The 23,900-nt window shown below is 41.4% G+C and overlaps 1 protein-coding gene across 1 annotated transcript in view; it reads right to left on the bottom strand.

The window, feature by feature from the left end:
* Positions 1–23,900, bottom strand: part of LOC140726028 (interleukin-18 receptor accessory protein-like) — a 59,913-nt gene that overhangs the window by 21,934 nt on the left and 14,079 nt on the right. Inside the window, exons 2-5 of the mRNA XM_073041923.1 lie at positions 17,050–17,147; positions 14,605–14,863; positions 7,933–8,110; positions 5,361–5,535 (exon numbers count right to left, since the gene is read on the bottom strand). Coding sequence (XP_072898024.1) covers positions 5,361–5,535; positions 7,933–8,110; positions 14,605–14,863; positions 17,050–17,146 — 709 coding nt within the window. The 5' untranslated portion in view covers position 17,147. The remainder of the gene's footprint in view (positions 1–5,360; positions 5,536–7,932; positions 8,111–14,604; positions 14,864–17,049; positions 17,148–23,900) is intronic.

Genomic DNA, 23,900 nt, shown 5'->3' with positions numbered 1-23,900 from the left:
CAGGCTTCAGGTATTGAGGAATCTGATAGCTTGGGGGAAGAAACTGTTACATAGTCTGGCCTTGAGAGCCCGAATGCTTCGGAGCCTTTTCCCAGATGGCAGGAGGGAGAAGAGATTGTATGAGGGGTGCATGGGATCCTTCATAATGCTGCTTCCTTTGCGGATGCAGCGTGTAGTGTAAATGTCCGTGATGGCTGGAAGAGAGACCCCAATGATTTTCTCAGCTGACCTCACTATCCGCTGCAGGGTCTTGCAATCCGAGATGGTGCAATTTCCGAACCAGGCAGTGATGCAGCTGCTCAGGATGCTCTCAATACAACCCCTGCAGAATGTGATGAATATGGGTATATTTGGAGAAAAACTTGGTGAAGGGGTATTCTTTGGCCTCTTTACTGGGAGCTCCTCTTGCTTTTTTGCCTTCTAAGATTGGTAGTTGAGACCTTAATCCCATTGTTAAACATAATAAGAATAAGAAGTCGGACATTTGATACATCCTTTAAATTTGAGGAAACTTGGCGATCTTTTATTGAATATTTTCATATGCTCTGACTTATGGCCCTTCCAGTTACCTTCTTGAAGTTTTGGATTTCATCAGAAAGTTTTTCCTTTTTTTTCTTGCTTTCACTCTCAGTTTGAGCTGCCTAGTTCTTTCTTCTTTTTCTTTTGTTCTTTTTTTTGTGTTTTGGGGTTGTTTTGTGTACATTTCAATTTTTAAAGTTTCTTCATTTTTTTTCTTTTATGGATAAGAGGAGAATCAATTATCTTTTTCTTTATTATTTACTGTTAGATTAATACTATGTATGATCTTGATTATGTTTATTTTTCCTTTTATTTGAATTGTTATTGATATAGATATTTGGGATAATTCTGCTCTTGTTTATATATATATGTACTCTTTTATTTAACTAATAAAAAGATTGATAAAGAAAGAAAGGCTTTCAAGACAGCCCTAGAGATTGCCCAAGGCATGGAGATGGCTGCTAATAATGCCAAGGATATCCAGAAAGGACATGGGGGTGGGGGGGGGGGTCGCAGTCGGCGGCAGTGCTCCAAGTCAGGAGGGATTCTGGTAAACAGGCAAAACGGGTGGAACGTTTTCGGTGTGGAGGGACGCACTATGCAAATGTTTGTAAATTCAAAGATACTGTCTGCCATGCTTGTAGCAAAAAGGGACATTTAGTTAAAAAGTGCAGGAGCATAAAGGGTAAGGTTAAGCCTGGGCAGGGGAAAGCTCAACAGACTCAGGCAGCCACACACCACCTAGGAGAAGCAGCTGAGGAGGCAGCGTGTGCCTACAACATGTTTGGAGTGGAAATGGATGAGGAATCACCTGAACCATATTATGCCACAATTACTGTCAGGGGAATGGACATTAAGTTTAAGATTGATTCAGGAGCTGCCACATCAGTCATCAGTGAGGAGACGTACAGGAGGACATGGGGGTCCAACCTGCCTCCCATCAGACCGTCTAAGCTCAAACTTAGGACCTATACGGGGCAGCCCATACCTCATTTAGGGGCGTTATATGTGGATATTTCAGCCGGGGACCAGAAGGCTAAGGGCAGTGGTCCCAGCCTTTTGGGCCCCGACTGGCTTTGCAAAATCCAGCTCAACTGGCATGAAATTAAGTATGCACGCACGACGGAGGACATTCTGCAGCAGTGTAGTGACGTTTTCAGGGATGAGCTGGGCACACTGAAGGGCGTGACAGTGAAACTCCATGTCGACCCTGAGGCCACACCACGCTTTTTTAAGCCCAGGTGGGTGTCCTATGCCATGAAAGGCAAAGTCGAGGAGGAGCTGAAATGTTTACAGAGGCTGGGTATCATTGAGTCTGTCCAGTTTTCAAGGTAGGCAGCCCCCATTGTTCCAGTTTTGAAGGCAGATAAAACAGTGAGGATATGTGGGGACTACAAGCTTACGGTGAATCAGGTCTCTGAGCTGGAGGAGTGCCCATTGCCATGGGTGGATGACCTGTTTGCAACCCTGTCAGGGGGTAAGCTGTCCACAAATCTGGACGTGAGCCATGCCTACCAACAGCTGCTGCTCGACGAGGATTCAAAGGAGTACGTCACCATCAATATGCACAAGGGATTATTCAAATACAATCGCCTGGTGTTTGGAGTGGCGTCTAGCCCCGCCATTTTCCAAAGGACAATGGACTCTTTGCTGCAGGGGATTCCGCATGTAGCTGTGTATCTTGATGATACTTTGATCATGGTAGCCACGGAGGGGGAGCATCTGGCTAATTTAGAACAGGTGCTGAAGAGACTCTCAGACACAGGGGTGCGATTGAAACACAGAAAATGTGTGTTCCTGGCTCCGAGTGTGACCTACCTGGGACACAAGATTACAGCTGAGGGGCTTTGCCCAGTGGAGGAAAAAGTGAGAGCTATCATGGAGGCCCCAAGCCCCAAAAGTGTCACTGAACTCAGATCATTTTTGGGCATGGTGAATTATTATGGCAAGTTTCTTCTGGACCTCTCAAAGGTTTTGGCCCCACTGTATAAGCTGCTTCACAATGACACTAAGTGGCAGTGGGGTGAAGAGCAGGAGGAAGCTTTAAAGGAAGTGAAAGAACACCTCCACTCAGCGAAGCTGCTCGTTCACTATGACCCAGACAAGGAGATCACCCTTTCATGTGACGCTTCACCCTATGGAGTCGGGGCAGTTCTCTCACACGTAATGGAGGACCATTCAGAGAAGCCTCTTGGTTTTGCTTCATGTACCCTGACAGCTGCTGAGAAGGGATATTCACAGCTAGACAAAGAAGGTCTGGCCATTGTTTTTGCGATCAAACGCTTTCATCAGTACCTCTATGGACATGTATTCACAATTTATACGGACCATAAACCACTGATGAGCCTTCTTAGGGAGACCAGATGCATCCCACCGCTAGCCTCAGCCAGGATACAGCATTGGGCTCTCACATTGTCAGCCTACCAGTATACTATAGTGTACAGAGCGGGTGGGGATAATGCAAACGCCAACGCGCTGAGTCGACTCCCTTTACCTGAGACGCCTGTACTACACATGTGCCTCCAGAGACGGTGTTTTCATTGGAGATGCTGTCCATGACACCTGTAAAGGCAACCCAGATCAAGCAGTGGACAGAGAGGGACCCAGTCCTGTCTCAAGTCAAGACTTTCCTTTTACAAGGTTGGCCCAGAATCATGGATGGAGAGGAACTGAGGCCTTATGCCAAATGCAAGACAGAGCTGAGTCTGCAGGATGGCTGCATTTTCTGGGGGGGCGAGGGTCATCGAGCCTCCTCCTGGCCATTCACAGATTGCGGAGGAAATTCATGAGAATCATCCAGGGGTGTCTCTAAAGAAAAGCCTTGCAAGATCCTACATCTAGTGGCCAAGAATGGATCAGGATCTGGAGAACAAGGTAAAATCATGCATGCAATGTCAGACCAATCAGAACATGCCACCACCAGCTCCTTTACACCCATGGGAGTGGCCAGTCTACCCCTGGTCTAGGCTACATTTGGACTTTGCTGGTCCCTTTATGGGACAGATATTTCTTGTAACGGTAGATGCCCATTCCAAATGCATAGAAGCTCACATCATGAGCAACATCACAGCCCCCTCAACCATAGACAAACTTAGGCAAGTGTTTGCAGTCCATGGGTTGCCTGACACTCTGGTCACTGATAATGGCTCGACGTTCACCAGTGAGCTGTTCAGTAAGTTTATGCAGCAGAATGGCATTCATCACATTCGGACGGTCCCTTTCCACCCAGCCTCAAATGGTTTGGCTGAGCGGGCTATTCAGACAGTGAAGGAAGGCCTGAAGCAGATGACAGGGGACTCTCTTAGTACCCGGCTTTCACATTTCCTGTTTAAACACCACCTCATACCACAGACTACAACTGCACACACTCCAGCAGAGATGCTGATGGGACGTAGGCCTAAGTCAAGATTGGACCTGCTGCGCCCGGACATGAAGGCAAAAGTGGAGAGAAAGCAGGAAGAGCAGAAGGAGGGACATGATCAACATGCGCGAGACAGACAGTTAAAACCGGATGACTATGTCTATGTGAGAAACTTCACCAGTAGCAACAGTCAGCAATGGCTACCTGGGGTTATTCTTAAGCAGAGTGGTCCAGTCTCCTATGTTGTTAAGATGACTGATGGGCATGTTTTCTGCAGACATCAGGACCATGTGCGCCTGCGTCATGATTCCGGCTCAGAGGTAGACAGTTCCATGGAGTTTCCAAAGGTGAGACAGACTACTGGGGAAGCATGTCCACCAGTGACTTTGCCAGAGAGAGAGACGCGGGCAGAGGGGGCAGAGTCTCCTGAAGAGGATGGACATTCTCACATGGACACACTGACCCCTCTCATGTCCTCAACACCAGATCCACCCAAAACATCCTCACCAGCGGTGTCTGCTGAATCACCGGGTGTAGTGCGTAGATCGCAGCGCCCTCGCAAACCTCCTGACAGACTGAATCTTTGATTGGATAGTTTTTTTTGTTGTTAGATTGAATGTTGAACTTGCCACATTTTTTAGGCGTTTTGTATTGGTAACCTGTTGTTAATGATACCACTGTTTTTATTTCCCAGTTCTATATTAGGGGAATGTTGGATTTTAAAGGGGGAGAAGTGTTGTAATGTGAGTATTATTAAAAGTAAGTTAATACCGATCGGGGAGCTGTTTTTAAAAAGAGGCGGGTTTTGGGGTGGACGGGGTTTTACTTCCAGCATACATTGTATGTAGTTCCTCCACCCATGCTGCACGAGTTACCGGAAAGCCTCTGTATTGTAAATATAATTTGTCATCCCAGATAAAGATGTTCTTTTGGCCAAGAAATTGTCAAGTGTTCCTTTTTTAAAGTAGAAGTTACCACACTGATCAGTCAGGGCATCAAAGGTTATGGTGAGAAGGCAGATGTATGGGGTTGAATGGGATCCAGGATCAGCAATGATGGGCTGAATGGCCTAATTCTGCTCCTATGTCTTATGGTCTTATGTGTTTAATGGTAGGATCCCTTAGATGACAAAAGTTACGGATGATGTGCTGGATGTGGAGGTTTGTGGGGTGGTTGGTGAAAACAAGGGGCATTCTGTCCCTGTTATGGTGGTGGGAAGATGGGTTGAAAGTAGATGTCCGGGGAATGAAAGAGTTGTGTGTGAGGACAGCATCGATGGTAGAGGAGGGGAAATCCCAACCTTTGAGGGAGGAGGACATCTCAAATGTTTTGGAATTGAAAGCCTCAGTGTGAGAACAGATGAAGTGAAGTCAGAGGCACTGAGAAAATTAAAAACATTTTTACAAGTGACAGGGTGGGAAGAAGTAGAGTCAAGATAGCTGTGAGAGTCAATAGGTTTGAGGTGCAAATGTCCACTTACCCATAACATTCACGGTTAATGTCCTTTTCACAAGCCACAGGATTTTATTTTCAAAGAACTTAAAGGTACATGTGTAATTGCCAGAATCTTCTTCATATACAGTTTGTAAATAAATTTGATCATTTCTTAACTGAAGACTATATCGATATTCACGTTCTTCAACTAGTTTCCCATTCTGGAAGAAATTAAAGTCAATAATAAATTGATAGCATCAGAAGTTAATAATATTTTACCCAAGAACAGAGTTGGAGGAAGGTCTTGTTTTCCATCTTTCTGACATGACCAAAAATATTTCACAGGAATAAATGTCATAAATTTCTCTTCCACAGCTCAATTCTCAAATAGTTATTTTGATTTCAATATTTATTTAACTATCAATTATATTGTGTCCAGGTACAAAATTAAATAATTTGCTTTGAAATTTGTCATGCAAGTTTATTAATGTTTAAGTGCATTCAAATGGCTACCCATTTCAAGATTCCTTTATAAGTTAGGACATTGAAACTCTGGCCTAGAATTTTCTTGCTTGATTCAAACAAGCCAGACAATCAGATGAGGAAGTACTGAAGGTCTTGGAAGGTTAATGATTTCAGTGAGGATAATTAATCTAATCTGATTCTCAGCACTTGTGTTACAGGAAATGTAGTTAGTAAAATCTGATTGTTCTGCAAGTAAATAGGAACTGCTATTTTTCAAATTAGTAAGTTGGAAGATCTCTTTGCAAGATATTTTGAAGTTGCTGCTTAAGTGAGTCTTACATCAGAAAAAAATGTGCCAGAGTAAAGAAAAATCCTACAAAAAAAAACATACGCAAAATTATTCTACTCCCAGTTAAACCAATTTTCAGTAGCATAAGTTTTGTTTTTGGAATTAGGTGAATGAATTTCTAGACCCAACTGTCTTAATTTTCTCTTTCTATCAGATAGGTAAAATATATTTTACTACAATTGTACTGGGACTGGCAGCCAAAGACATTCTCAATGTAAATATAATGTATAAGACCATAAGACCAAGGAGAAGAATTACTGTAGGCTAGCCCATCAAGTTTGCTCCACCATTTGATCATGCCTGATTTATTATACCTCTCAACTCCATTCTCCTCCTCCTATCTATATCCTTTGAAGCTCATCCAAATAACAACCTATCAACATCGCTTTAAATATACACATGGATCTGGCCTCTACAGCCATCTGTGACAATGTTTTGCACAGATCAACCACCCTCTGGCTAAAGAAATTCCTCCTCTAGAGACTCTCCCATTATTGGAAACATCCTCTCCACATCCACTTTATTTAGACCTTTTGATATTCAGTAGTTTTCAAGAATATCCCCATTCATTCTTCTAATCTCCATCAAATACAGGCCCAGAGCCATCAAATGCTGCTCATGTTAACCCTTTCATTCTTGGGTTCTCTCATAAACCTCCGCTTCACCTCTCCAATGCCAGCACTTTTTTATTTTGGATATGGGGACCAAAATTGCACACAATACTCTAATTTGGTGTGAACAATGCCTTACAAAGTCTCAGCGTTACATCCTTGCTTTTATATTCTCGTCCTCACAAAATGAATGCTAACATTTAATTTGCCTTCCTTGCTATCAACTCAGCCTGCAAGTTAACCTTTAGAAGATCCTGCACTGATTCCCAAATCTCTTTGTAACTTCAATTTCTCAATAGTCTGTCCCCTTATTTTTTCTGCCAAAGTGCATAACCATACACTTCCCTACACTGTATTCCACATGCCACTTCTTTACCCATTCTCCTAACCTTCAGAAGACCCTCTGTTTCCTCAGCACGACCAGTCCTTCCCCCATCTTTGTATCACCCACAAATATGTCAAGAAAGCTGTCAATTCTATTATCCAAATCATTAACACAATGTGCAAAGTAGTGGACCTAACATCCAACTATGTGAACCTGCAGAGCAAATATTTTCATTTTTATCTGCAGTCACAGCAGACCCTGATTGCCATTATTTTTTTTAGCTTTATAATTGGCCCAGAATTTCCTTTTTCTATCAATAAGTGATGTATAATTATATTTTGTGCATTCTTGGTGAGTCATGATATAAGATTATTCCTGTGCAACTCATAAACTTGCAAATCATCATAATGGGACAAATTCTAAGCTGAAATTTTTATAATGATATCTGTTATAATGTCGTGAGATGATGCTGGGTAACACTAAAAAAATTCAGAAACTGATTGATTGAAGTTAAGCTTTGATTCTAGCTGAATTTAACTCAGTCAGATTACTTTTACCACTTCAATCTAGCCAGAATTAATTAACTTCACTAACCTTGCACAGCTAATTAAACTAATGTTCTGTTCTGAATTTCAGGCGCAACAGCCTCACTAAATAATTTTTATTTTGATAAGAGACACTACTTTTTGAATAATGATAATTTCTTTATTTTCCATATTCTCAATCTTATATTTTAATTTTACTTCATTTGGCTTGAATTTTAGTTTCTCTGCTTTCTTGCCCCTAAAATCCCTAGATGATCCCATGTAATCATTCTGTAATTGGAATCAATTTTGTGTTTCATCTATTCCAGATGCAAGACACTTACCTTGTACCACTCTACAGGAGATCTTCCTGAGGAATTGAAATATTGAATTCCTGGACATGATATTGTAGCTGATCTCTGCCGAATTAGGATAACCCCAGAACGTTGAGTGGCTTGACAACCTGTTTGGTTCAGCTTTTTCACACTTAGTACTACCGTCTTAAGACAGAGGCCACTATTTCTGTTTATCAAACGCAAACATATTTAAGCATATTGTAAAAATACATACATTATACTGATCAAATGTGTTCTAATTTTCTCAACAAATTCTCATACAGCATATTCAACATATTCAATGCTAAACCTGTAAGTCCAACAATCCCCTCATCTTGTTTAACAAATCTGTTACAACAAATTGTACTGTTACAATACTTATTGTCATCTTCCACTAGGTCCCTTTCCTCAGTCGCTGTTTGACTTACTGACCTTTTCCAGCATTTTCTGGCTTTATTTTGAACTCAGGTGTTTGGGAAAATCTTTGGGGAAATCCGCATTTTAGAGTTTATGATCCTATGAAAGTCCACTCCTCCACTCCCCCTGCATAACTCTAACATAATGTTTTTTTCATATGCAATGCAAAACTTTATCATTACAAAATACCAGAGGATGGAAATCCATTGCAAATCCTTCCAATCCAATCACTTTAGTCCCTAATACTAATAGGAATTGTTCAGTCTCGCCTTACATTCTCAGAAAATGCTCTTCAAATTTCCCATCAAAACTATTGATTCTGTCCTCTAATCCAAATGTCCATATATTAGACAATGGTTTACTTTTATTGAATAATTCTTTCTGGTTGCAAGAATCCCTAAAATCCAGTTAAGCCACATGTGAATTTTAAGATCCTTTTCAAATGCCTCCATTACCTCAGCTTTCCTATTTCAATAATTAACTCCATCCCTAAAACGCATTGAGGAATTTATATTCCTTGTGTCTGTACTCTGGAACATTCCCAAATTTTATCACTCTACCAAAGTGGCTGTTAGGGTTGGGGCCAAAGTCCTGGAATTCTCTCTTTCAGAGAGAATTCTGAAGAGGCAATCCTTCTTCAGCCTCCTTACTTTGGATAATCCTTAAATACATCTTTCTGAACAAGCTTTTGATCAACTAAAAATGTCCTTATTCAGCTTGATCAACACACACAAAATTTTGGAGGAACTCAGCAAGTCAGGTAGTATCCATGAAGGGGGAATAAACAGTCAATGTTTTGAGCCAAGGCTCTTCATCAGGACTGCTTGATTCCAGATTCATTCCTTCATTCAACCTTCAGTCAACTTGATGTTCAGTTTTGTTTGAATTCTCTTGTGAAGCTTTGCTGCATTAAATAGACTGGGCAAATACTGTATAATCAAAATCAGGTTTAATATCGTTGGCTTATGTCATGAAATCTGTTGTTTGGCAGCAGCAGTACATCACAATACATAATAATAAAATCTAAATTACAAATAAATGTATATATTTACTGTAATTTGTAGATTTTATTTTATATATATAATTAAGTTAAATAAGTAGTGCTAAAAGAGAAGACAGAAAATAGTGTGGTCGTGTTCATGGGTTCATTGTCTATTCAAAAATCTGATTGTGGGTAGGATGAAGTTGTTCCTGAAACTTTGAATATGTATCTTCAAGCTCCTGCACCTCCTCCTTCATAGTAAAAATGAGAAGAGGGCATGTCCTGAGTGATGTGGGTCCTAATCATGTATGTCATCTTTTAAAGGTTTCCCCATTGCTGCGGAGGCCAGTGCCCACGATGGAACTGTCTGTATTTACAACTTTCTGCAACTTTTTCTGATGCTCTGCGGTGGCCCCTCCATACCAGACAGTCATGCAAACAAAGTCTGAGCCATCCCACAAAATAGTAGCTGTGGAGAGATTAGAGCAGTCGACTAACCACACATCCTTAAGGTGCACCAGTGTTGATTGTTAGCAAGAAAGAGATGTTATTTCCAATTTTCATTGACTGGGTCTCCTCATAAGGAAGACAAGGATCCAGTTACAGGAAGGTACAGAGAGCCAGGATTTGGAACTTGTTGATTACAACAGAGGATATACACCCAACTGTAGACAATAACAGCAGCCTGACATAGGTATTACTATTGTCCAGGTAATCCAAGGCAGAGTGGAGTACCAGTAAGATTGCATCTGCAGTAGACCTACTGTAGTGATGGGCAATTTACAACATGTCCAGGTCTTCGCTTAGGCAGGAGTTGATTTTAGCCATAACCAACCTCTCAAAACAGTTCTAAAGATAGACAAGTCCCCTTGGAATGAATGAGGAAATCTTACAGAAACATATAAAAATATGAAAGGGATAGATAAGAGAAGCAGGAAAGGTGTTTCCACTGGTAGGTAAGACTAGAGGTAGGGGAAGTAGCCTCAAGATTTGGGGGAGTAAATTTAGGATAGGGATGAGGAGGAACTGCTTTTCCCCAGGAGTGGTGAATCTGTGGAATTCTCTGCCCATGAAGCAGTGGAGGCTACCTCAGTAAATGTATTTAAGACAAGATTGGATAGATTTTTACATAGTAGGAAAATTAAGGGTTATGGGAAAAAGGCAAGTAGGTGGAAGTGAGTCCATGGTCAGATCAGCAATAATCTCATTGAATAGTGGAGCAGGCTCATTGGGCCGAATGGCCTACTCCGGCTCCTGTCTCTTATGTTCCAATGTTCATCACAGTAGATGTGAGTGCCACTAGGTGATAACTGTTGAAGCAGCTCACCTTGTTCTTCTTGGGTACTGGTATGTTTGCCACCCTTATGAAGCAGGTGGAATCCTCTGACTTCTACAGTGAGAGATTAAAGATGTCCTTGAACACACCCACCAGTTGGTTAATATACCTTTTCTGAGCCCTACCAAGTACACTATCAGGACCTGACGCTTTACGGGGGTTTACCCTCTTAAAAGACATTCTGACATCGGCCTTCGAAACAGAGATCACAAGGCCACCAGATGCTGCAGTGATTTACACAGGTGAAGTTTTATTCTCCCATTCACTGCATGCACAGAAGGCATTGTGCTCATCCGGGAGTGAAGCATCACAGCCATTCACGATGTTAGGTTTTGCTTTGTAGGAAGTAATAACCTGCAAACCCTGCCAGAGCTAACTTGCATCCAATTCTGTCTCTAACCTCAATCGAAATTGCTTTATCATCCTTCAAATCGACTTCTTTAGGTCGTGCCTGGCTTTCTTGTATGGTCTGGTTCACTGGTCTTGTATGCCACAGATATAGCCCTCAGCAGACTACAAATCTCATAGTTCATCCATGGCTTTTGGTTAAGAAATGTCTGATATGGCCTCACAGGCACATACTCATCCATGCAGGTCTTGATTAAGTTGGTGACAGCTGTGGTATATTCATTCAGCCTACAAGATGAATCCCTGAATATTGGCCAATCTACTCACTCAAAGCAGTTCTGGAAGCCCTTCTCTGCCTCCTTTAAGTATATCTTCTTGGTCCTCACTACTGGTGCTGTGCTCTTTAGTCTCTCCCTCCGTGCTGGGAGTACAGCCAGGTGATGAGATTTTCCAACGTTTGAGTGTGGGATGGCATGATAAAAGTTCTTGAATTGACTTTATTATTGACATTCTTCATATGCATGAGTAAAAGTCTTTATGTTATGCCTCTGTCTAAATATCCAATGTGCAATTTATAGTAATTTATAATAAATAGTATTTACAACTGGATAGTCAATATAACATAGAAATACCATTGTGTCAGCATAAGTTAAGCAGTCCGATAGCCTGGTGGAAGAAGCTGTCCCAGAGCCTGTTGGTCCTGGCCTTTACGCTGCAGTACCGTTTCCTGGATGGCAGCAGCTGGAACAGTTTGTGGTCAGGGTGTCTCGGGTCTCCAATGATCCTTTGGCTCCTTTTTACACACCTGTCTTTGTAAGTGTCCTGAATAATGGGAGGTTCACATCTACAGATACGGTGGACTATCTGCACCGCTCTCTGCAGAGTCCTACGATTGAGGGAAGTACAGTTACCATACCAGGCAGTGATGCAGCCAATCAGGATGCTCTCAGTTGTGCCCCTGTGGAAAGTTCTTAGGATTTGGGGGCCCATACCAAAATTCTTCAGCCAACTGAGGAGAAAGAGATGCTGTTGTGCCTTTTTCACCACACAGCAGGTATGCATAGACCACATGAGATACTCGGTGATGTTTATGCCAAGTAACTTAATGCCGAGTTCACCCCCTCAACCCCAGATCCATTGATGTCATCAGGAGCTAGCCTACAATTCCTCTTGTTTTGCATTATTGAAAGGTTGTTTTGTTGACACTACAGTGTCGGGGTGATGACTTCTTCTCTGTAGGCTGCCTCGTTATTATTTGAGATTAGGCCAATCAGTGTAGTGTGGTCAGTAAGTTTAATTAGCAGATTGGAGCTGTGGGTGGCAACACAGTCATGGGTATACAGAGAGTAAAGGAGGGGGCTTAATACACAGCACTGAGGGTCACCTGTGTTGAGAGTCAGAGGGGCAGAGGTGAGGGAGCCCACTCTTACCACCTGCTGGCATTCTGACAGGAAGTTCAGGATCCAGCTACACAAGGCAGGGTGAAGGGCGAGGTCTCTGAGCTTCTCATTCCTGGAGGGAATTATGGTGTTGAACTGTAGTCCAAGAACAGCATTCTCACATAAGCATCCTTCTTCTCCAGATGTGTAAGGATGGTGTGTAGAGCTGTGGCTATTGCATCATCTGTCAATCGGTTGTGTCAGTAGGTGAATTGTAGGGGGTCCAGTGTGGGTGGTAGCATGGCAGATGTAGTCCTTGACCAACCTCTCAAAGTATTTGCTTAGTATTGAGGTGAGTGTGACAGGACGCCAGTCATTCAGACATGTTACCTTGGTCTTTTTAGGTACAAGAACAATGGTGGATGTTCTGAAGCAAGAGGGCACTCTACACTGGGAGAGGGAGAGATTTTTAAAAGTCTGTAAACACACCTGCCAGTTGTGCTACACACATCCTGAGTACCCGCCCTGGGATGCCATCCAGTCCCACGGACTTGCGACTGTCCACTTGTTGGAAACACCTACGTACTTCGGCCTCAGAGATGACCAAGCTGCAAGTCACATCAGCTGTAAGACTCCTCAGGGACTCAGTGTTGGCAACATCGAATCGAGTGTAAAAAACACTTAGCTCATCTGGGAGAGAGGCAGCAATGTTGGAAACTCCACTGCGTTTAGCTTTGAAGTCTGCGATGGTGTGCAGACCTTACCATAAGCTGTGTGGGCTGTTGATGAAGAGTTGTGTCTGAATTTTGTCCCTGTATTGTTCTTTCGCTGCCTTGATGACTTTGCACTGGTCACATCTGCATTTCTTGAGCTCTTGCTGAGTACTGGCAATGGTGCTCTGACAGTGGTTAGGTGCATAGGCTCTTCTGTCAGTGCTAGTTGTACAGAGACTTCTTCAAGCTGGCCTGATTGAAATCTCCTATAATAATAGGGAAGGTATCAGGGAGTGCAGCTTTGTACCTGCTGCTGGCATTGCTCAGCGTCTCCAGAGCCTGCCTGATGTTAGCCTGTCAAATGTACACTGCTACCAGGATAATAGCAGAATTCTCCCTTGGTGGATAAAATGGATGACATTTGACCACTAGACATTCCAGGTCAGGTGAGCAGGATTGAGACAGAACTGCCACGTTTGCGCACTACAATGAGTTAATGATAAAGCATAATCCACCTCCTCTGCTTTTGAAAGACTGAGCTGACTTGTCTTAGCAGAGAATGGCAAAACTATCAGGTTGCAGTGCTGTGTCTGTAGTTGCCAATGTGAACCACGTTTCCATAAAGCAGAGTGCACAGCAGTTTCTAATGTCCCTCTGGTACAGCAGTCTTGCTCTGAGGTCTTCAATTTTATTTTCCAGTGATACTTACCAGCAGGATAGTCAGGAGTGGAAGTAGAATTCTAAAGCCACTGTGTTCAATTGCACCTGTTCCTGCTTCTGTTTTCTTAAAGGGAAACTGCATTCGCCATCCGAACCTGCCATATGAGGTTTGTCGATTCTGAATATTGATAGCTATTTTAAATCTCTTAAAATGATGCAGCTTCCTGAACTACCTACATCTGTGACTGTGGGTTGCAACTGTAGTAGTCCTAAACAGGAATATTTGATGAATCCCATTGGAGCTGCATGCAAAAGGTTGCCACTTAATGGGCACACGTGGCATTACATTTTTATAACTGCTGAATATAGTAGTTTAAGATGATGTTTAAAATATAAAGCAATCTGATGAGGTAGATTCAAAGAAATGCTCACTGGAAGGAGAATGTGGAACCAGGGGTAATTATCCTATAAGTAATGTGACCACACAAGAGAGAAATCAGGAAGCAATTTTGCAAGCAAACGATAGTAAAACTCTGTTTCCCCAAAAAGTTGCAGATAAATTGTTATGTGGGTAAATGATTCCTGATTTTTGATATAATTAAACAATAGACAGATGGCATGGCTTATTCCTGTTTATTTTTATTTTACATGACCAGAATTAGCCAGTATTAACAAAGCTATTGATTGATTTCTCTATCTACTTTTTAAAAATTCAATTCCCACAGGATATAATTTTTCCTAATGTTGTCCTACAAAGACTTGAAAAGCACAGAATATATGATTTAATAAGTAAATGTTTGAGCATTAAACAGTGCAATATTAAAAATTTAAAACTGTTTCACATACCTGAGCAAACAGAGGTAAGTACCAGAATCAGCTGTGCTGATCGATGAAAGCGAAAAATTCTTTCCTCTCTGACTAACAACTTCATTCCAATCATTGCTTTGTTCAGCACTTCCTTCCCTGCCTTGTTTGTACAATAATAATTGGTTGCTTAAATCATTAATGGAATTGTTATCACTGAGATTATTTAGTTCACATGTCACTTCAAAAGGTTCACCCACATATCCGTAGTAGTGTTCCTGCAGTGCAGGTTTGAAACAATCTATAGAGACATAAAGTATTGATGAAGAATGATTACAATATAGCAATGATGACTGGTGAATAAAAGCTTTCAATGAAACATACTATCATGTTGAACGTATTAGATTCCTTCAAACATGCTTCAGAGAGTCAGCCCAGTCTCTTTTATATATTAGTTTATTTAACCACTCCAATCAAAATTTTGTATGATGCAAAAGATACACGACAATTTTGGTAAAGCCACTCTAATAATCTCTTATATGCTTAACCAAAATTATTTCACCAAACTTACTTACCCACCACCTCTTCATAAAGCACGTGAAGGAAATGCACAACAACCTGGACTGTTAATTTTGTTTCCTTTCCGCACAAGAAAATGGAGCTTATAATTTATATGTTCAGCCTTTAAATAGTACTAGTGAAAACAGCTGTTGACACTAGTGAAAGTGAGATGACATTTAATTTGAATTTCCAAGCTGATCTGTAAAATTTCTCATGATCAATTCCAATCCCAGGGAAAGAACATTGTTCTATGAAATCATTCAGGGATGAGTAATAAGGGATTTCCCCACGCAGATGACAGCTATCTTTTTAAAATTTCCATTGGCTTCAAATGTCTACTTTGCAATACCCCCAAAATTGATTTTGATCTTTAAACTGTAAATAACACAAGAATGCTAAAAAAAAGAGAACTGAAAATAGAAAATGCTGGAATAAGTCGGCAGGAAAGGCAGCATTTGTGAAAAGAGGAATGTTCCCAAAATGAAGAGTCACAGATTAAAACATTAGTTGTTACCCATTTGATAGATGGTGTCTGACCACATTTTCTGTTTTTATTTCAGTTTTTAGAGCATCTGCAGTTTTCAAAAAATAAGAGCAGGACTGGACTTAACTTTCTCCACTACTGAATAACATCAAAACAGATCTTATTCTTCTTAATAAAAACACAAACTGCTGGCAGAACTCAGCAGGCCAAACAGCATCTATGGGAGGAGGTAGTGACGACATTTCGGGCCGAAACCCGGAGGTTTTTATTTATTTCCAGCATCTGCTGATTCACTCGTGTTGCCTTCTTATTCTTCTTCATCACTGCTTTCCTCCACTGACTACAAATCTTTTGATTTTCTTAAATTCACAAAATCTATCAATCTCGGTCTGAAGTATCCTTAGCAACTGAGTCTCAATAGTTTTCCTGGGCTGAAAATTTCCTAGGTTAATTATCATCTTTAGATATCCCATTTGAGAAAGATAACCTGTTCCACCCCTGAGTCTATAAATTCTGAGGTCACTGCTGAGTAGTTTCTGAGATCCAGAGTCCCTGCCTTAGACAAACAGTTGGATCTTGATGTTGTGGGTGTAGTCAGTTCAGCTGCTTGCTTGGCCCCGTGTAGGCTCCCATTTGAGGAAACTGGAATGCATGGTGACTACTCTAATATTTTTAGCAATTTGAACTGTCTCGGGTCAGAAATTCTCACAAGCCCTAAAGAATGTTATATTTTGTCCAGAGATCTTTTGAGGACATGTGTGGTGGGTCTTCATCCATAGACCTGCCTGAAGTGTGCTTGGAATGGTATGTTTGTTTTGAAAGTCTGGCAGCAGATGTGGATGACGTGGCCTGCCCACTGGAGCTGGTTATGAACAATCAGAACATTGAAGCTAAGACACAGCTTTGAAGCTAAGACTGGCAACCAGTGGATCTAGGGATTTACAGAGGCAATGTTAGTGATATTTCCTCAATTGTTAGTGATTATTGTAAAATGGTCTATGTATCTCATGAATCTGCTTCAGGTGTTGAGCTTCAAATGTGCTTCTCCTTGGGCAGTGGAAGGCTTTATTCATTCTCTGGAGATGTCTGCTCTCATCATTAATATCTGCCTTCACAGAGAGCTGGTTCCCCAAATAGGAAAGGTGACTCACATTAGCTAAAATCACATTATTGTTAGGGGGTAGTGTTGTGCAGCAGGGACATGCCACCTTGCTTTAAAAAAGATATGGTATCATTGGAAACAGTTGAAGAAAGATCCACCAGGTCAATTCGAATGAGAAATTTGATCATAAATGAGACAAGGTGATCTCAAAGGTTATGAACTTAAAGACTGAATTATCATTATGTGCTTCTGATAGACATTATTTCACTGTTGTAAATTCTCAAAATTTTGTCTTATACTTTGAAGTGTTTGTATAGTGAAAATAATGACATAATCTTACCAGGAGAATCTAAGAAATCCAGAAGCTGTGGAGTAGTACTTCCTTCTGATTCTGAGGTGGTGTCAATAAAAAATATCATCCAAAAAATCCTTACCATCCTGTTTCAAATAAAAAAGATGGGATTATTACATTTGTTATACTTGTGATCTCATTGATTTTAAAATATTCATTAACTTCTCTTCCCTAACCTTATGTTGATTATTAATATTCATTTTATTTTGGCCACTGGACTATCTGTTCACAAATAAACCATCGTCATCTTTAACAGCTGGTAAATCAAAGTGCTGAAAGAAAGAACTCACCATCACCAAAATGACTGTTAATCTTCTATATTTACTGTAGGCAGTAGCTTGCATTGCTGTCTCTCCCATGTCCCCATCACCCCCTACTATCTTCAGCTGTACCAACCCCACGTCACTTTGAAAACCCAGGTCCAGCCAACTAATCAGCTATGTTTTCTGCACAACATATTAATCCCAAGTCAAGGTTCTAGTAATATTTTTCTGTACCCACTTCAGGATGTTAATGTTCTTTCCAAAGTAGCACAATCAGAACCAAATGTAATAGTTGCTGTAACAAGAGAGCTATGGATAGTGGTGAACCCAAGTGCAGAGTAAGGTCTAGAATTAACTCAGACTCAAAAAGACAAGACAACATGAACAAAATCCAAAGGCAAAATTAGATTGTAGTTTTAGAAATCGATCACCTACAATTGAGCGCAATGTGATCAGCATGAGCCTTTAAGTACTGACTTTCCATGAAGACGTTTGGCAGGCAGTAATTCACAGTCTGAGTCTTAAAGGGACAGTGGCAGGTAACCAGCCTCTGAGGAATTGGAGTGCTAAAACATGGAGGGCTGTCACTGTTCAGTCAAGACCTTGACAGTAGTGGAACCAAACTTTCATATTGGTCCAACAGGTTTATATATACCACTTAGCTAAACATTTTACCTCAGCAGAGATCCAGGGCAGGATAGGATATTTTCTTAGGGACCTGATAGAGCTCCTGTCATTGAAACTGACTGAAATTTCCCATAGACTCCTCCCAGGAAACTCTGCAATACATAGGGTTTTAGAAGATGGAAAACTAGACAGCTATATTAGTTAGTTAGTTGTTTGATACAAGGCCCTTTCAAACTAACCGGGGAACTTATTGAATTCTTCAAACTTGGTAATATAGAGAGGAAAAACTATATCTATCTTAATATACTTCGCAATACCTTCTCTCACACTTTCGGGTGATACTGTGACTCTGAGTGAGTGAGAGGGCAAAAAAGTTTCAAATGGATTTTAATGTGAGGATATGCATTTGATAAGAGGAATAATAAGGTAGATTATTATTCAAATGGAAAAAGACTGCATGAAGAAGGTGCCCTAGTGCATGAATCACAAAATGTTGGCTGGCAGAGAGATTAGAATGCAAGTGATGTTTTGAAATTAACTTAAAATATTTGAGGTGTTGGAATTTAGTAATGTGTAAATGTTGTGATTCATACTCCATGACATAGATACGTATTTTTAATGGATATTGAGACATTTTAACAAGTGGGGTCTAAGGGATATTGTGTCCATCCAAAATAAAAGGTGCTGGGGGAGAGAAATTGAGTCAACAGTTCAGGTCAAGAACCTTGCATTTGAAGTGTACTTCAAAGCTGTAGAGAGATCAAAGAGTGGAAAAAAGTCCAGGGGATGGCTACCATAAGATAATATAATATAGGAGCAGAATTAGGCCATTTGGCCCATCACATCTGCTCCGCTATTTCATCATGGCTGATCCAATTTTCCTCTCAGCCCCAGACACCTGCTTTCTCCCAGTATCCCTTCATACCCTGACCAATCACGAATCTGTCAACTCTGCCTTAAATGCACATAAAGACCTAGCCACCACAGCTGACCTTGGCAAAGAATTCCACAGATTCACCACTCTCATGCTGAAGAAATTCCTCCACCTTCCGCTCACGGACATGTAAGACATTGTTTCTTCCCGTCTGCCTTTAATCTCTCCCTTTTCGGACTTAAGCTTTGAAATTTCAACGTTATTCAGTCAGATCTGTACAGCAATAGTTATAATTATGGCTACTCTAAGAAGCACCAAAAGGAACCCGGACCCAGGCAACGGAAAGCCTAAAATAGCTGACGAGTTCTCGGAGGAACCCTCTTGGGTGAAGAGATTAGAGTCTCAAATCAGCAGTATTGGCTCTGAAATAACTAAAAGAGAAATTTGAAGAAAAAATTGACTCTCTGAGCCTTGATCTTAAAGAAGTTAGTCGAAATACGGCTGACCTTTCTTCTCGTTTGGAAAAGGCTCAACAATGGATCATCAATCTGGAAGCTCGGTCGCGTCGGAATAATATTTGAATTGTTGGATTAAAAGAGAAATCAGAATCTGCCGACACACTGGATTATTTTGCTAAAATGTTTCAGTCTTTATTCCCAGAGGTTTGTTTGCTACCTCCGGATATTGAAGTGGCTCACAGAACCGGTGCTTTAAAACTTTTGGACTGTTACGTACCCCGTAACTGGGTGTCTGACCAGCAGAGAAAGAAGAATCCGTTGGAGTCTGGTGGTACCAAACTAAAGGTGTTTATTAGTAAACTACAAAATACAATATCAAAAATGCAAATATACATATAAAACAAGTTAGCAGTAATAAACCTAAAAGTGTAGGAATAATAATAATCAATAATAAACAAGCTCTGTTGATGTCTAGGGGTAAATGAATTGTCATAGGAAAGTATAGAGTTCAGTTCATAAATGCTGAAGTAGTTATGGTTGTTGTATTGAAATCGTTGGAGAGAGAGAGAGCGAGTGAGATGTAACAGCAATAGTTGCAGCAGGCAAACCTTTTTGTGGCTTTCTTAATCCGTCATATCGTTGTGGTCATTCAGTTATGACCCCTCTGGTCTTCAGCTAGACCGTTCTTCTGTAGTGGACTCGTCTCTCTGGCATGAGTGGACACACACACAAGTCCCCACCGGCCCTGCTGTAACACTGTGAGCTTTACTGACTGATCTCCTGGTTCGGTCTTCGAAGCCCCCACCTTTCTGTGGGTTCCCAACACTCAATCAGTGTCCACTGGTGTGTCTGAAGGGTGTCTCTCCAGACCTGTCTTTTTATCCCCACCCACGGGGTCTCAGCTATCCATCAAATCTGAATGACCGTGTCCATCAAATCAGGCCACTCCTGCTATCTCCTGGGGAATGTTAACGAGCAAAGTCCTTGTAGTGGAAAGTAAATAATCCAGGAAGAGTCATAATACAGTAAATCAACAGTCTCTCTCCCCCTCTTATCTGTAGCAAATGTTCTTGCCTGGGCTTTATCTCTCTCTCTCATGAGCAGCATAACAACAGCAATAGTTAGTAGTTCTCAGGAGCGGGGTTGGGAATGGTTAACTCTGCACCCCATTGACCATCAGGTCTGTTCATCACTCATAACACCCCCATCCTTCCGGAAATTTTCACCAGAGTGAAAATTAACTAATAAAGCATATTACTGAATTACAGAGTTTAACAAAATACAGAAGTGGTCTTAACTACAAGAATAATACAGATACACCTTCAAATTAACATCTAGATAAACCATCAGCAATTACTCCCTTTTACATTTTGTATTTTAATATCAAATTCCTGTAACAACAGACTCCATCTTAATAACCTCCTATTTTTATTTTTCATGTGTTACGTACCCTGTAACTGGGTCACTTACCAGCAAAGATAGAGAGGTCTGTTGAAGTCTGATGGTACTATTTTTAACAGTATTTATTGATAAAAATACACAAAAATAATATCAATGCAAACATACAGATAATATACGTCGTCAATACTAAATCTAAAAGCGCAGGTATAATAATAATCAATAAGAAATAGCTCTATCGTTGTCTAGGGGATAATGTATTGTCCGATGGAAATATAAAAGTCACTCAAGTTCATTCAGGCTGCAGCTTTTGGTTGGAGAGAGAGACGGATTTTTAGAACTTGCCCGTTTTTCCTTTTTATGATGTCGATCCTTCGAAATGTCATCGGTGGTGATCTCTTCTTTAGCTAAGCCGTCTTCCGTGGTAAGGCCCCAATCCCGGGCAACAGGAAAGGACACATGTGGGCCCTCCACCGCCTGTCGCTATTAAATGCTGTCACGGGATTTCTAGCGTTTCTCCTGGTGCATCTAAAGGGGTTGCTCCCCAGACCTTCTTTTATCCTTACTCACGGGGTCTCAGATGTCAATCAGGTTGGAATGATGCCACCCCTCAACCAGCCCACTTTTGGTCATTCCCTGAGGGCTTCAAATAAATAGTACAGTACTCAATACACAATTCCGTCTCCAAGAGACAATGGCCGTTTCCCGTGGCTTTGTATCGCTGAGGGGCCAGGACATTCCAAACTCCTTGTGGATTCTGCGTCTCTCTCTCTCATTTCCTGGGTCTCCTGACCTGAATTAATAGCGATCTTGTGATTCTCAAAAAGGAGGGGTCTACTTTGTACCCTTCGGCCCCTCAGAGTTGGGGCACAGGCGTAACACATGTTAGCCAAAAATACCACGGGATTGTGATCTTAGTTTAGGTGTATATTACAAAGTGTGAACCAATACATGTGTGATCATAATGTAGTACATTACAGAAATTTGAGCAAATACTAATCTCTATTTTACTTTTAAACTCAACATTCAATCTTCCATGATGTTGTCTTTCTTATTCACATGCTTTGTCAAACAAAAAGTCAAATTCCCGCCAAACCAGATCCTGTTATTCAAAGTGGCATTTGGTTAACCTTTGTCCCTTTTCCACTTAACTCTCACGTGGTTAGCTTGCTCACCAGCTTGGAATAGGCCTTCACAGACTCCTTTCACAGGAGCTATCTTATCACCAATGTTTTCCAAACTAAGCCCATTTGCTGAACTTCCACACCACTCATTAATTTTAAGCAGGTCATTAATTTTATCTTCAGGATCTTTAATTCTGTTAGTTTCTCATTTAACATCTGCAGGTGATCCCTCTTGGTCAAAACAACACTAAGTTCTGTCTCTCCAAATCACATCCTTGAACCACATCACCAAGTTGTTTATCCTTAAATTCCAAAACAAACTAATTGATTCACAAGCACCTTGTTAACAAGCCACTGTTTAGTTAACAGTCCCTTCACTTTTGTCAACAGTTCTGACACCAAACTCGACTTTAAATTTTCTTTATTCAAAAGTTTAGGAACAATACTTTTCCCTTTCCCTTCAATAATATTCACATCACCAGCTTTCATCTCATTACTAACTTTTAACACAAGTGACTGAGAATTCTCACTTTCTCCCAGTGCCACGGTTAACCCTTTCTTCACTGAACCAAGTCTATCTGACCCAAAAGGATTGCATTCCTTTTCAACTAAATCAGATACCTCAGACTTTTCCTGAGCTTCAACACTAGGTTCAGTATCCGGTGACTCCACATCCTTCACATCCTAAACACAAGCAAACGGGACATCTGCCTCTCCTAGGCTTTCAACACCAGTCCCTTTTTCAAATTCTAAGTTCCCCTGATCCTCCCAGTTACTCTCTGGGCAACTCCCCTTCGGAGTAAACACAACCTTGTGGGTTAAGACAACTTCGTCTGCTAACCCAGCAGACTCCCTCAAGGTAGCGGCATCCTTTTCATCTCGGACTACCCTTATATCATTGGGAACACGCTTAAATTCCTCAACTGAAAACAGCTCTGTCAAACCAGACAGATCATCCGTATCCAACCCTGGACCTTCTAACTGCCTCATCTGTTTCTCATCTTTACTCTGTGCCTCCATAACCTCCTTCCTCACTCCTAAGTGTCCACCTAGGTGTATCTTGTGAGCCAAGTTCAAAATCTCGTTCCTTGACAACACTAAATCTGCTTCGTCTCCCTTACTTTCTTTAGCTCCACTATCCTCTGTTTTACCACCCTCTAACCTCTCCTGGTACAAGGTCGGTAAAAGCGTCTCTGCTAAATCAACCCTGGACTCATTTAAACTGTCTCCTTTCTCAGCCGCCTCTCTAGACATGCTGTGAGTGATTGCGCATGCGGGATAAATCTTGGAATCTATGGGCGGGTCCTCAGCACTTACAGGCTTACTTGTTAATTTCACTGCTGACTACACATCCCCAGTATCTCTCCAGATCCACACCGGAACTGGGGTTTCACCCTCCTTCACAGATACCATCCCTTCCGAGATAAACTTCTCACGCCCCTCTTGTGCCCTATCTACCTTTGCCTTCCTCATCGATCTGTTGACCGACTCAATGCAACCATTCGGGTCTGCCGTTTTCCCTCTTCCTGTCTCCTTCGGAGCAAAACACTTAGATGCTATATGACCAGCTTTCCCACAATTATAACACGTAAAGTTAGGAACCTTCCTGCCAGCCTGTTTTTCCTCCTCCTTACCTTTTCCACTAGCTCCCAGCTTATTCTCTGCCTTAGCCGGTGGGCTTTCTCTGCCGTCCCTACTGCCTTTCTGGTAGCTCTTATTTAGGGAAAACTTTGTTTTGTGGGTTAAGGCATACACGTCTGCTAACTTGGCAGTCGCAGACAGAGTCACTGTCTCCTTCTCATCCAAGTACGTCTTCATACTCTCAGGGATACAACCTTTTAATTGCTCCATCAGTATTAACTGTAACAGTTTATCATAATCTTCAAAGACCCCTTTTGAGGCGCACCAACGCTCACAATCCATTTGTATCTCACGGGCAAACTCTAAATACATGTGGTTCCACGGCTTTCTCAAGTTCCGGAACTTCTGCCGGTATGCCTCTGGCACCAACTCGTAACTCCTCAATACAGCCCTTTTTGCTTCCTCGTAATCCTTAGACTAATCCATAGACAATGCCGAATATGCTTGTTGAGCC

This window comes from Hemitrygon akajei, chromosome 4 (genome assembly GCF_048418815.1).
Source record: "Hemitrygon akajei chromosome 4, sHemAka1.3, whole genome shotgun sequence".
NCBI classification, from domain to species: Eukaryota; Metazoa; Chordata; class Chondrichthyes; order Myliobatiformes; family Dasyatidae; genus Hemitrygon; species Hemitrygon akajei.
Note: the sequence above shows the minus strand (reverse complement) of the source record. Positions and strands in the feature narration are given on the sequence as shown.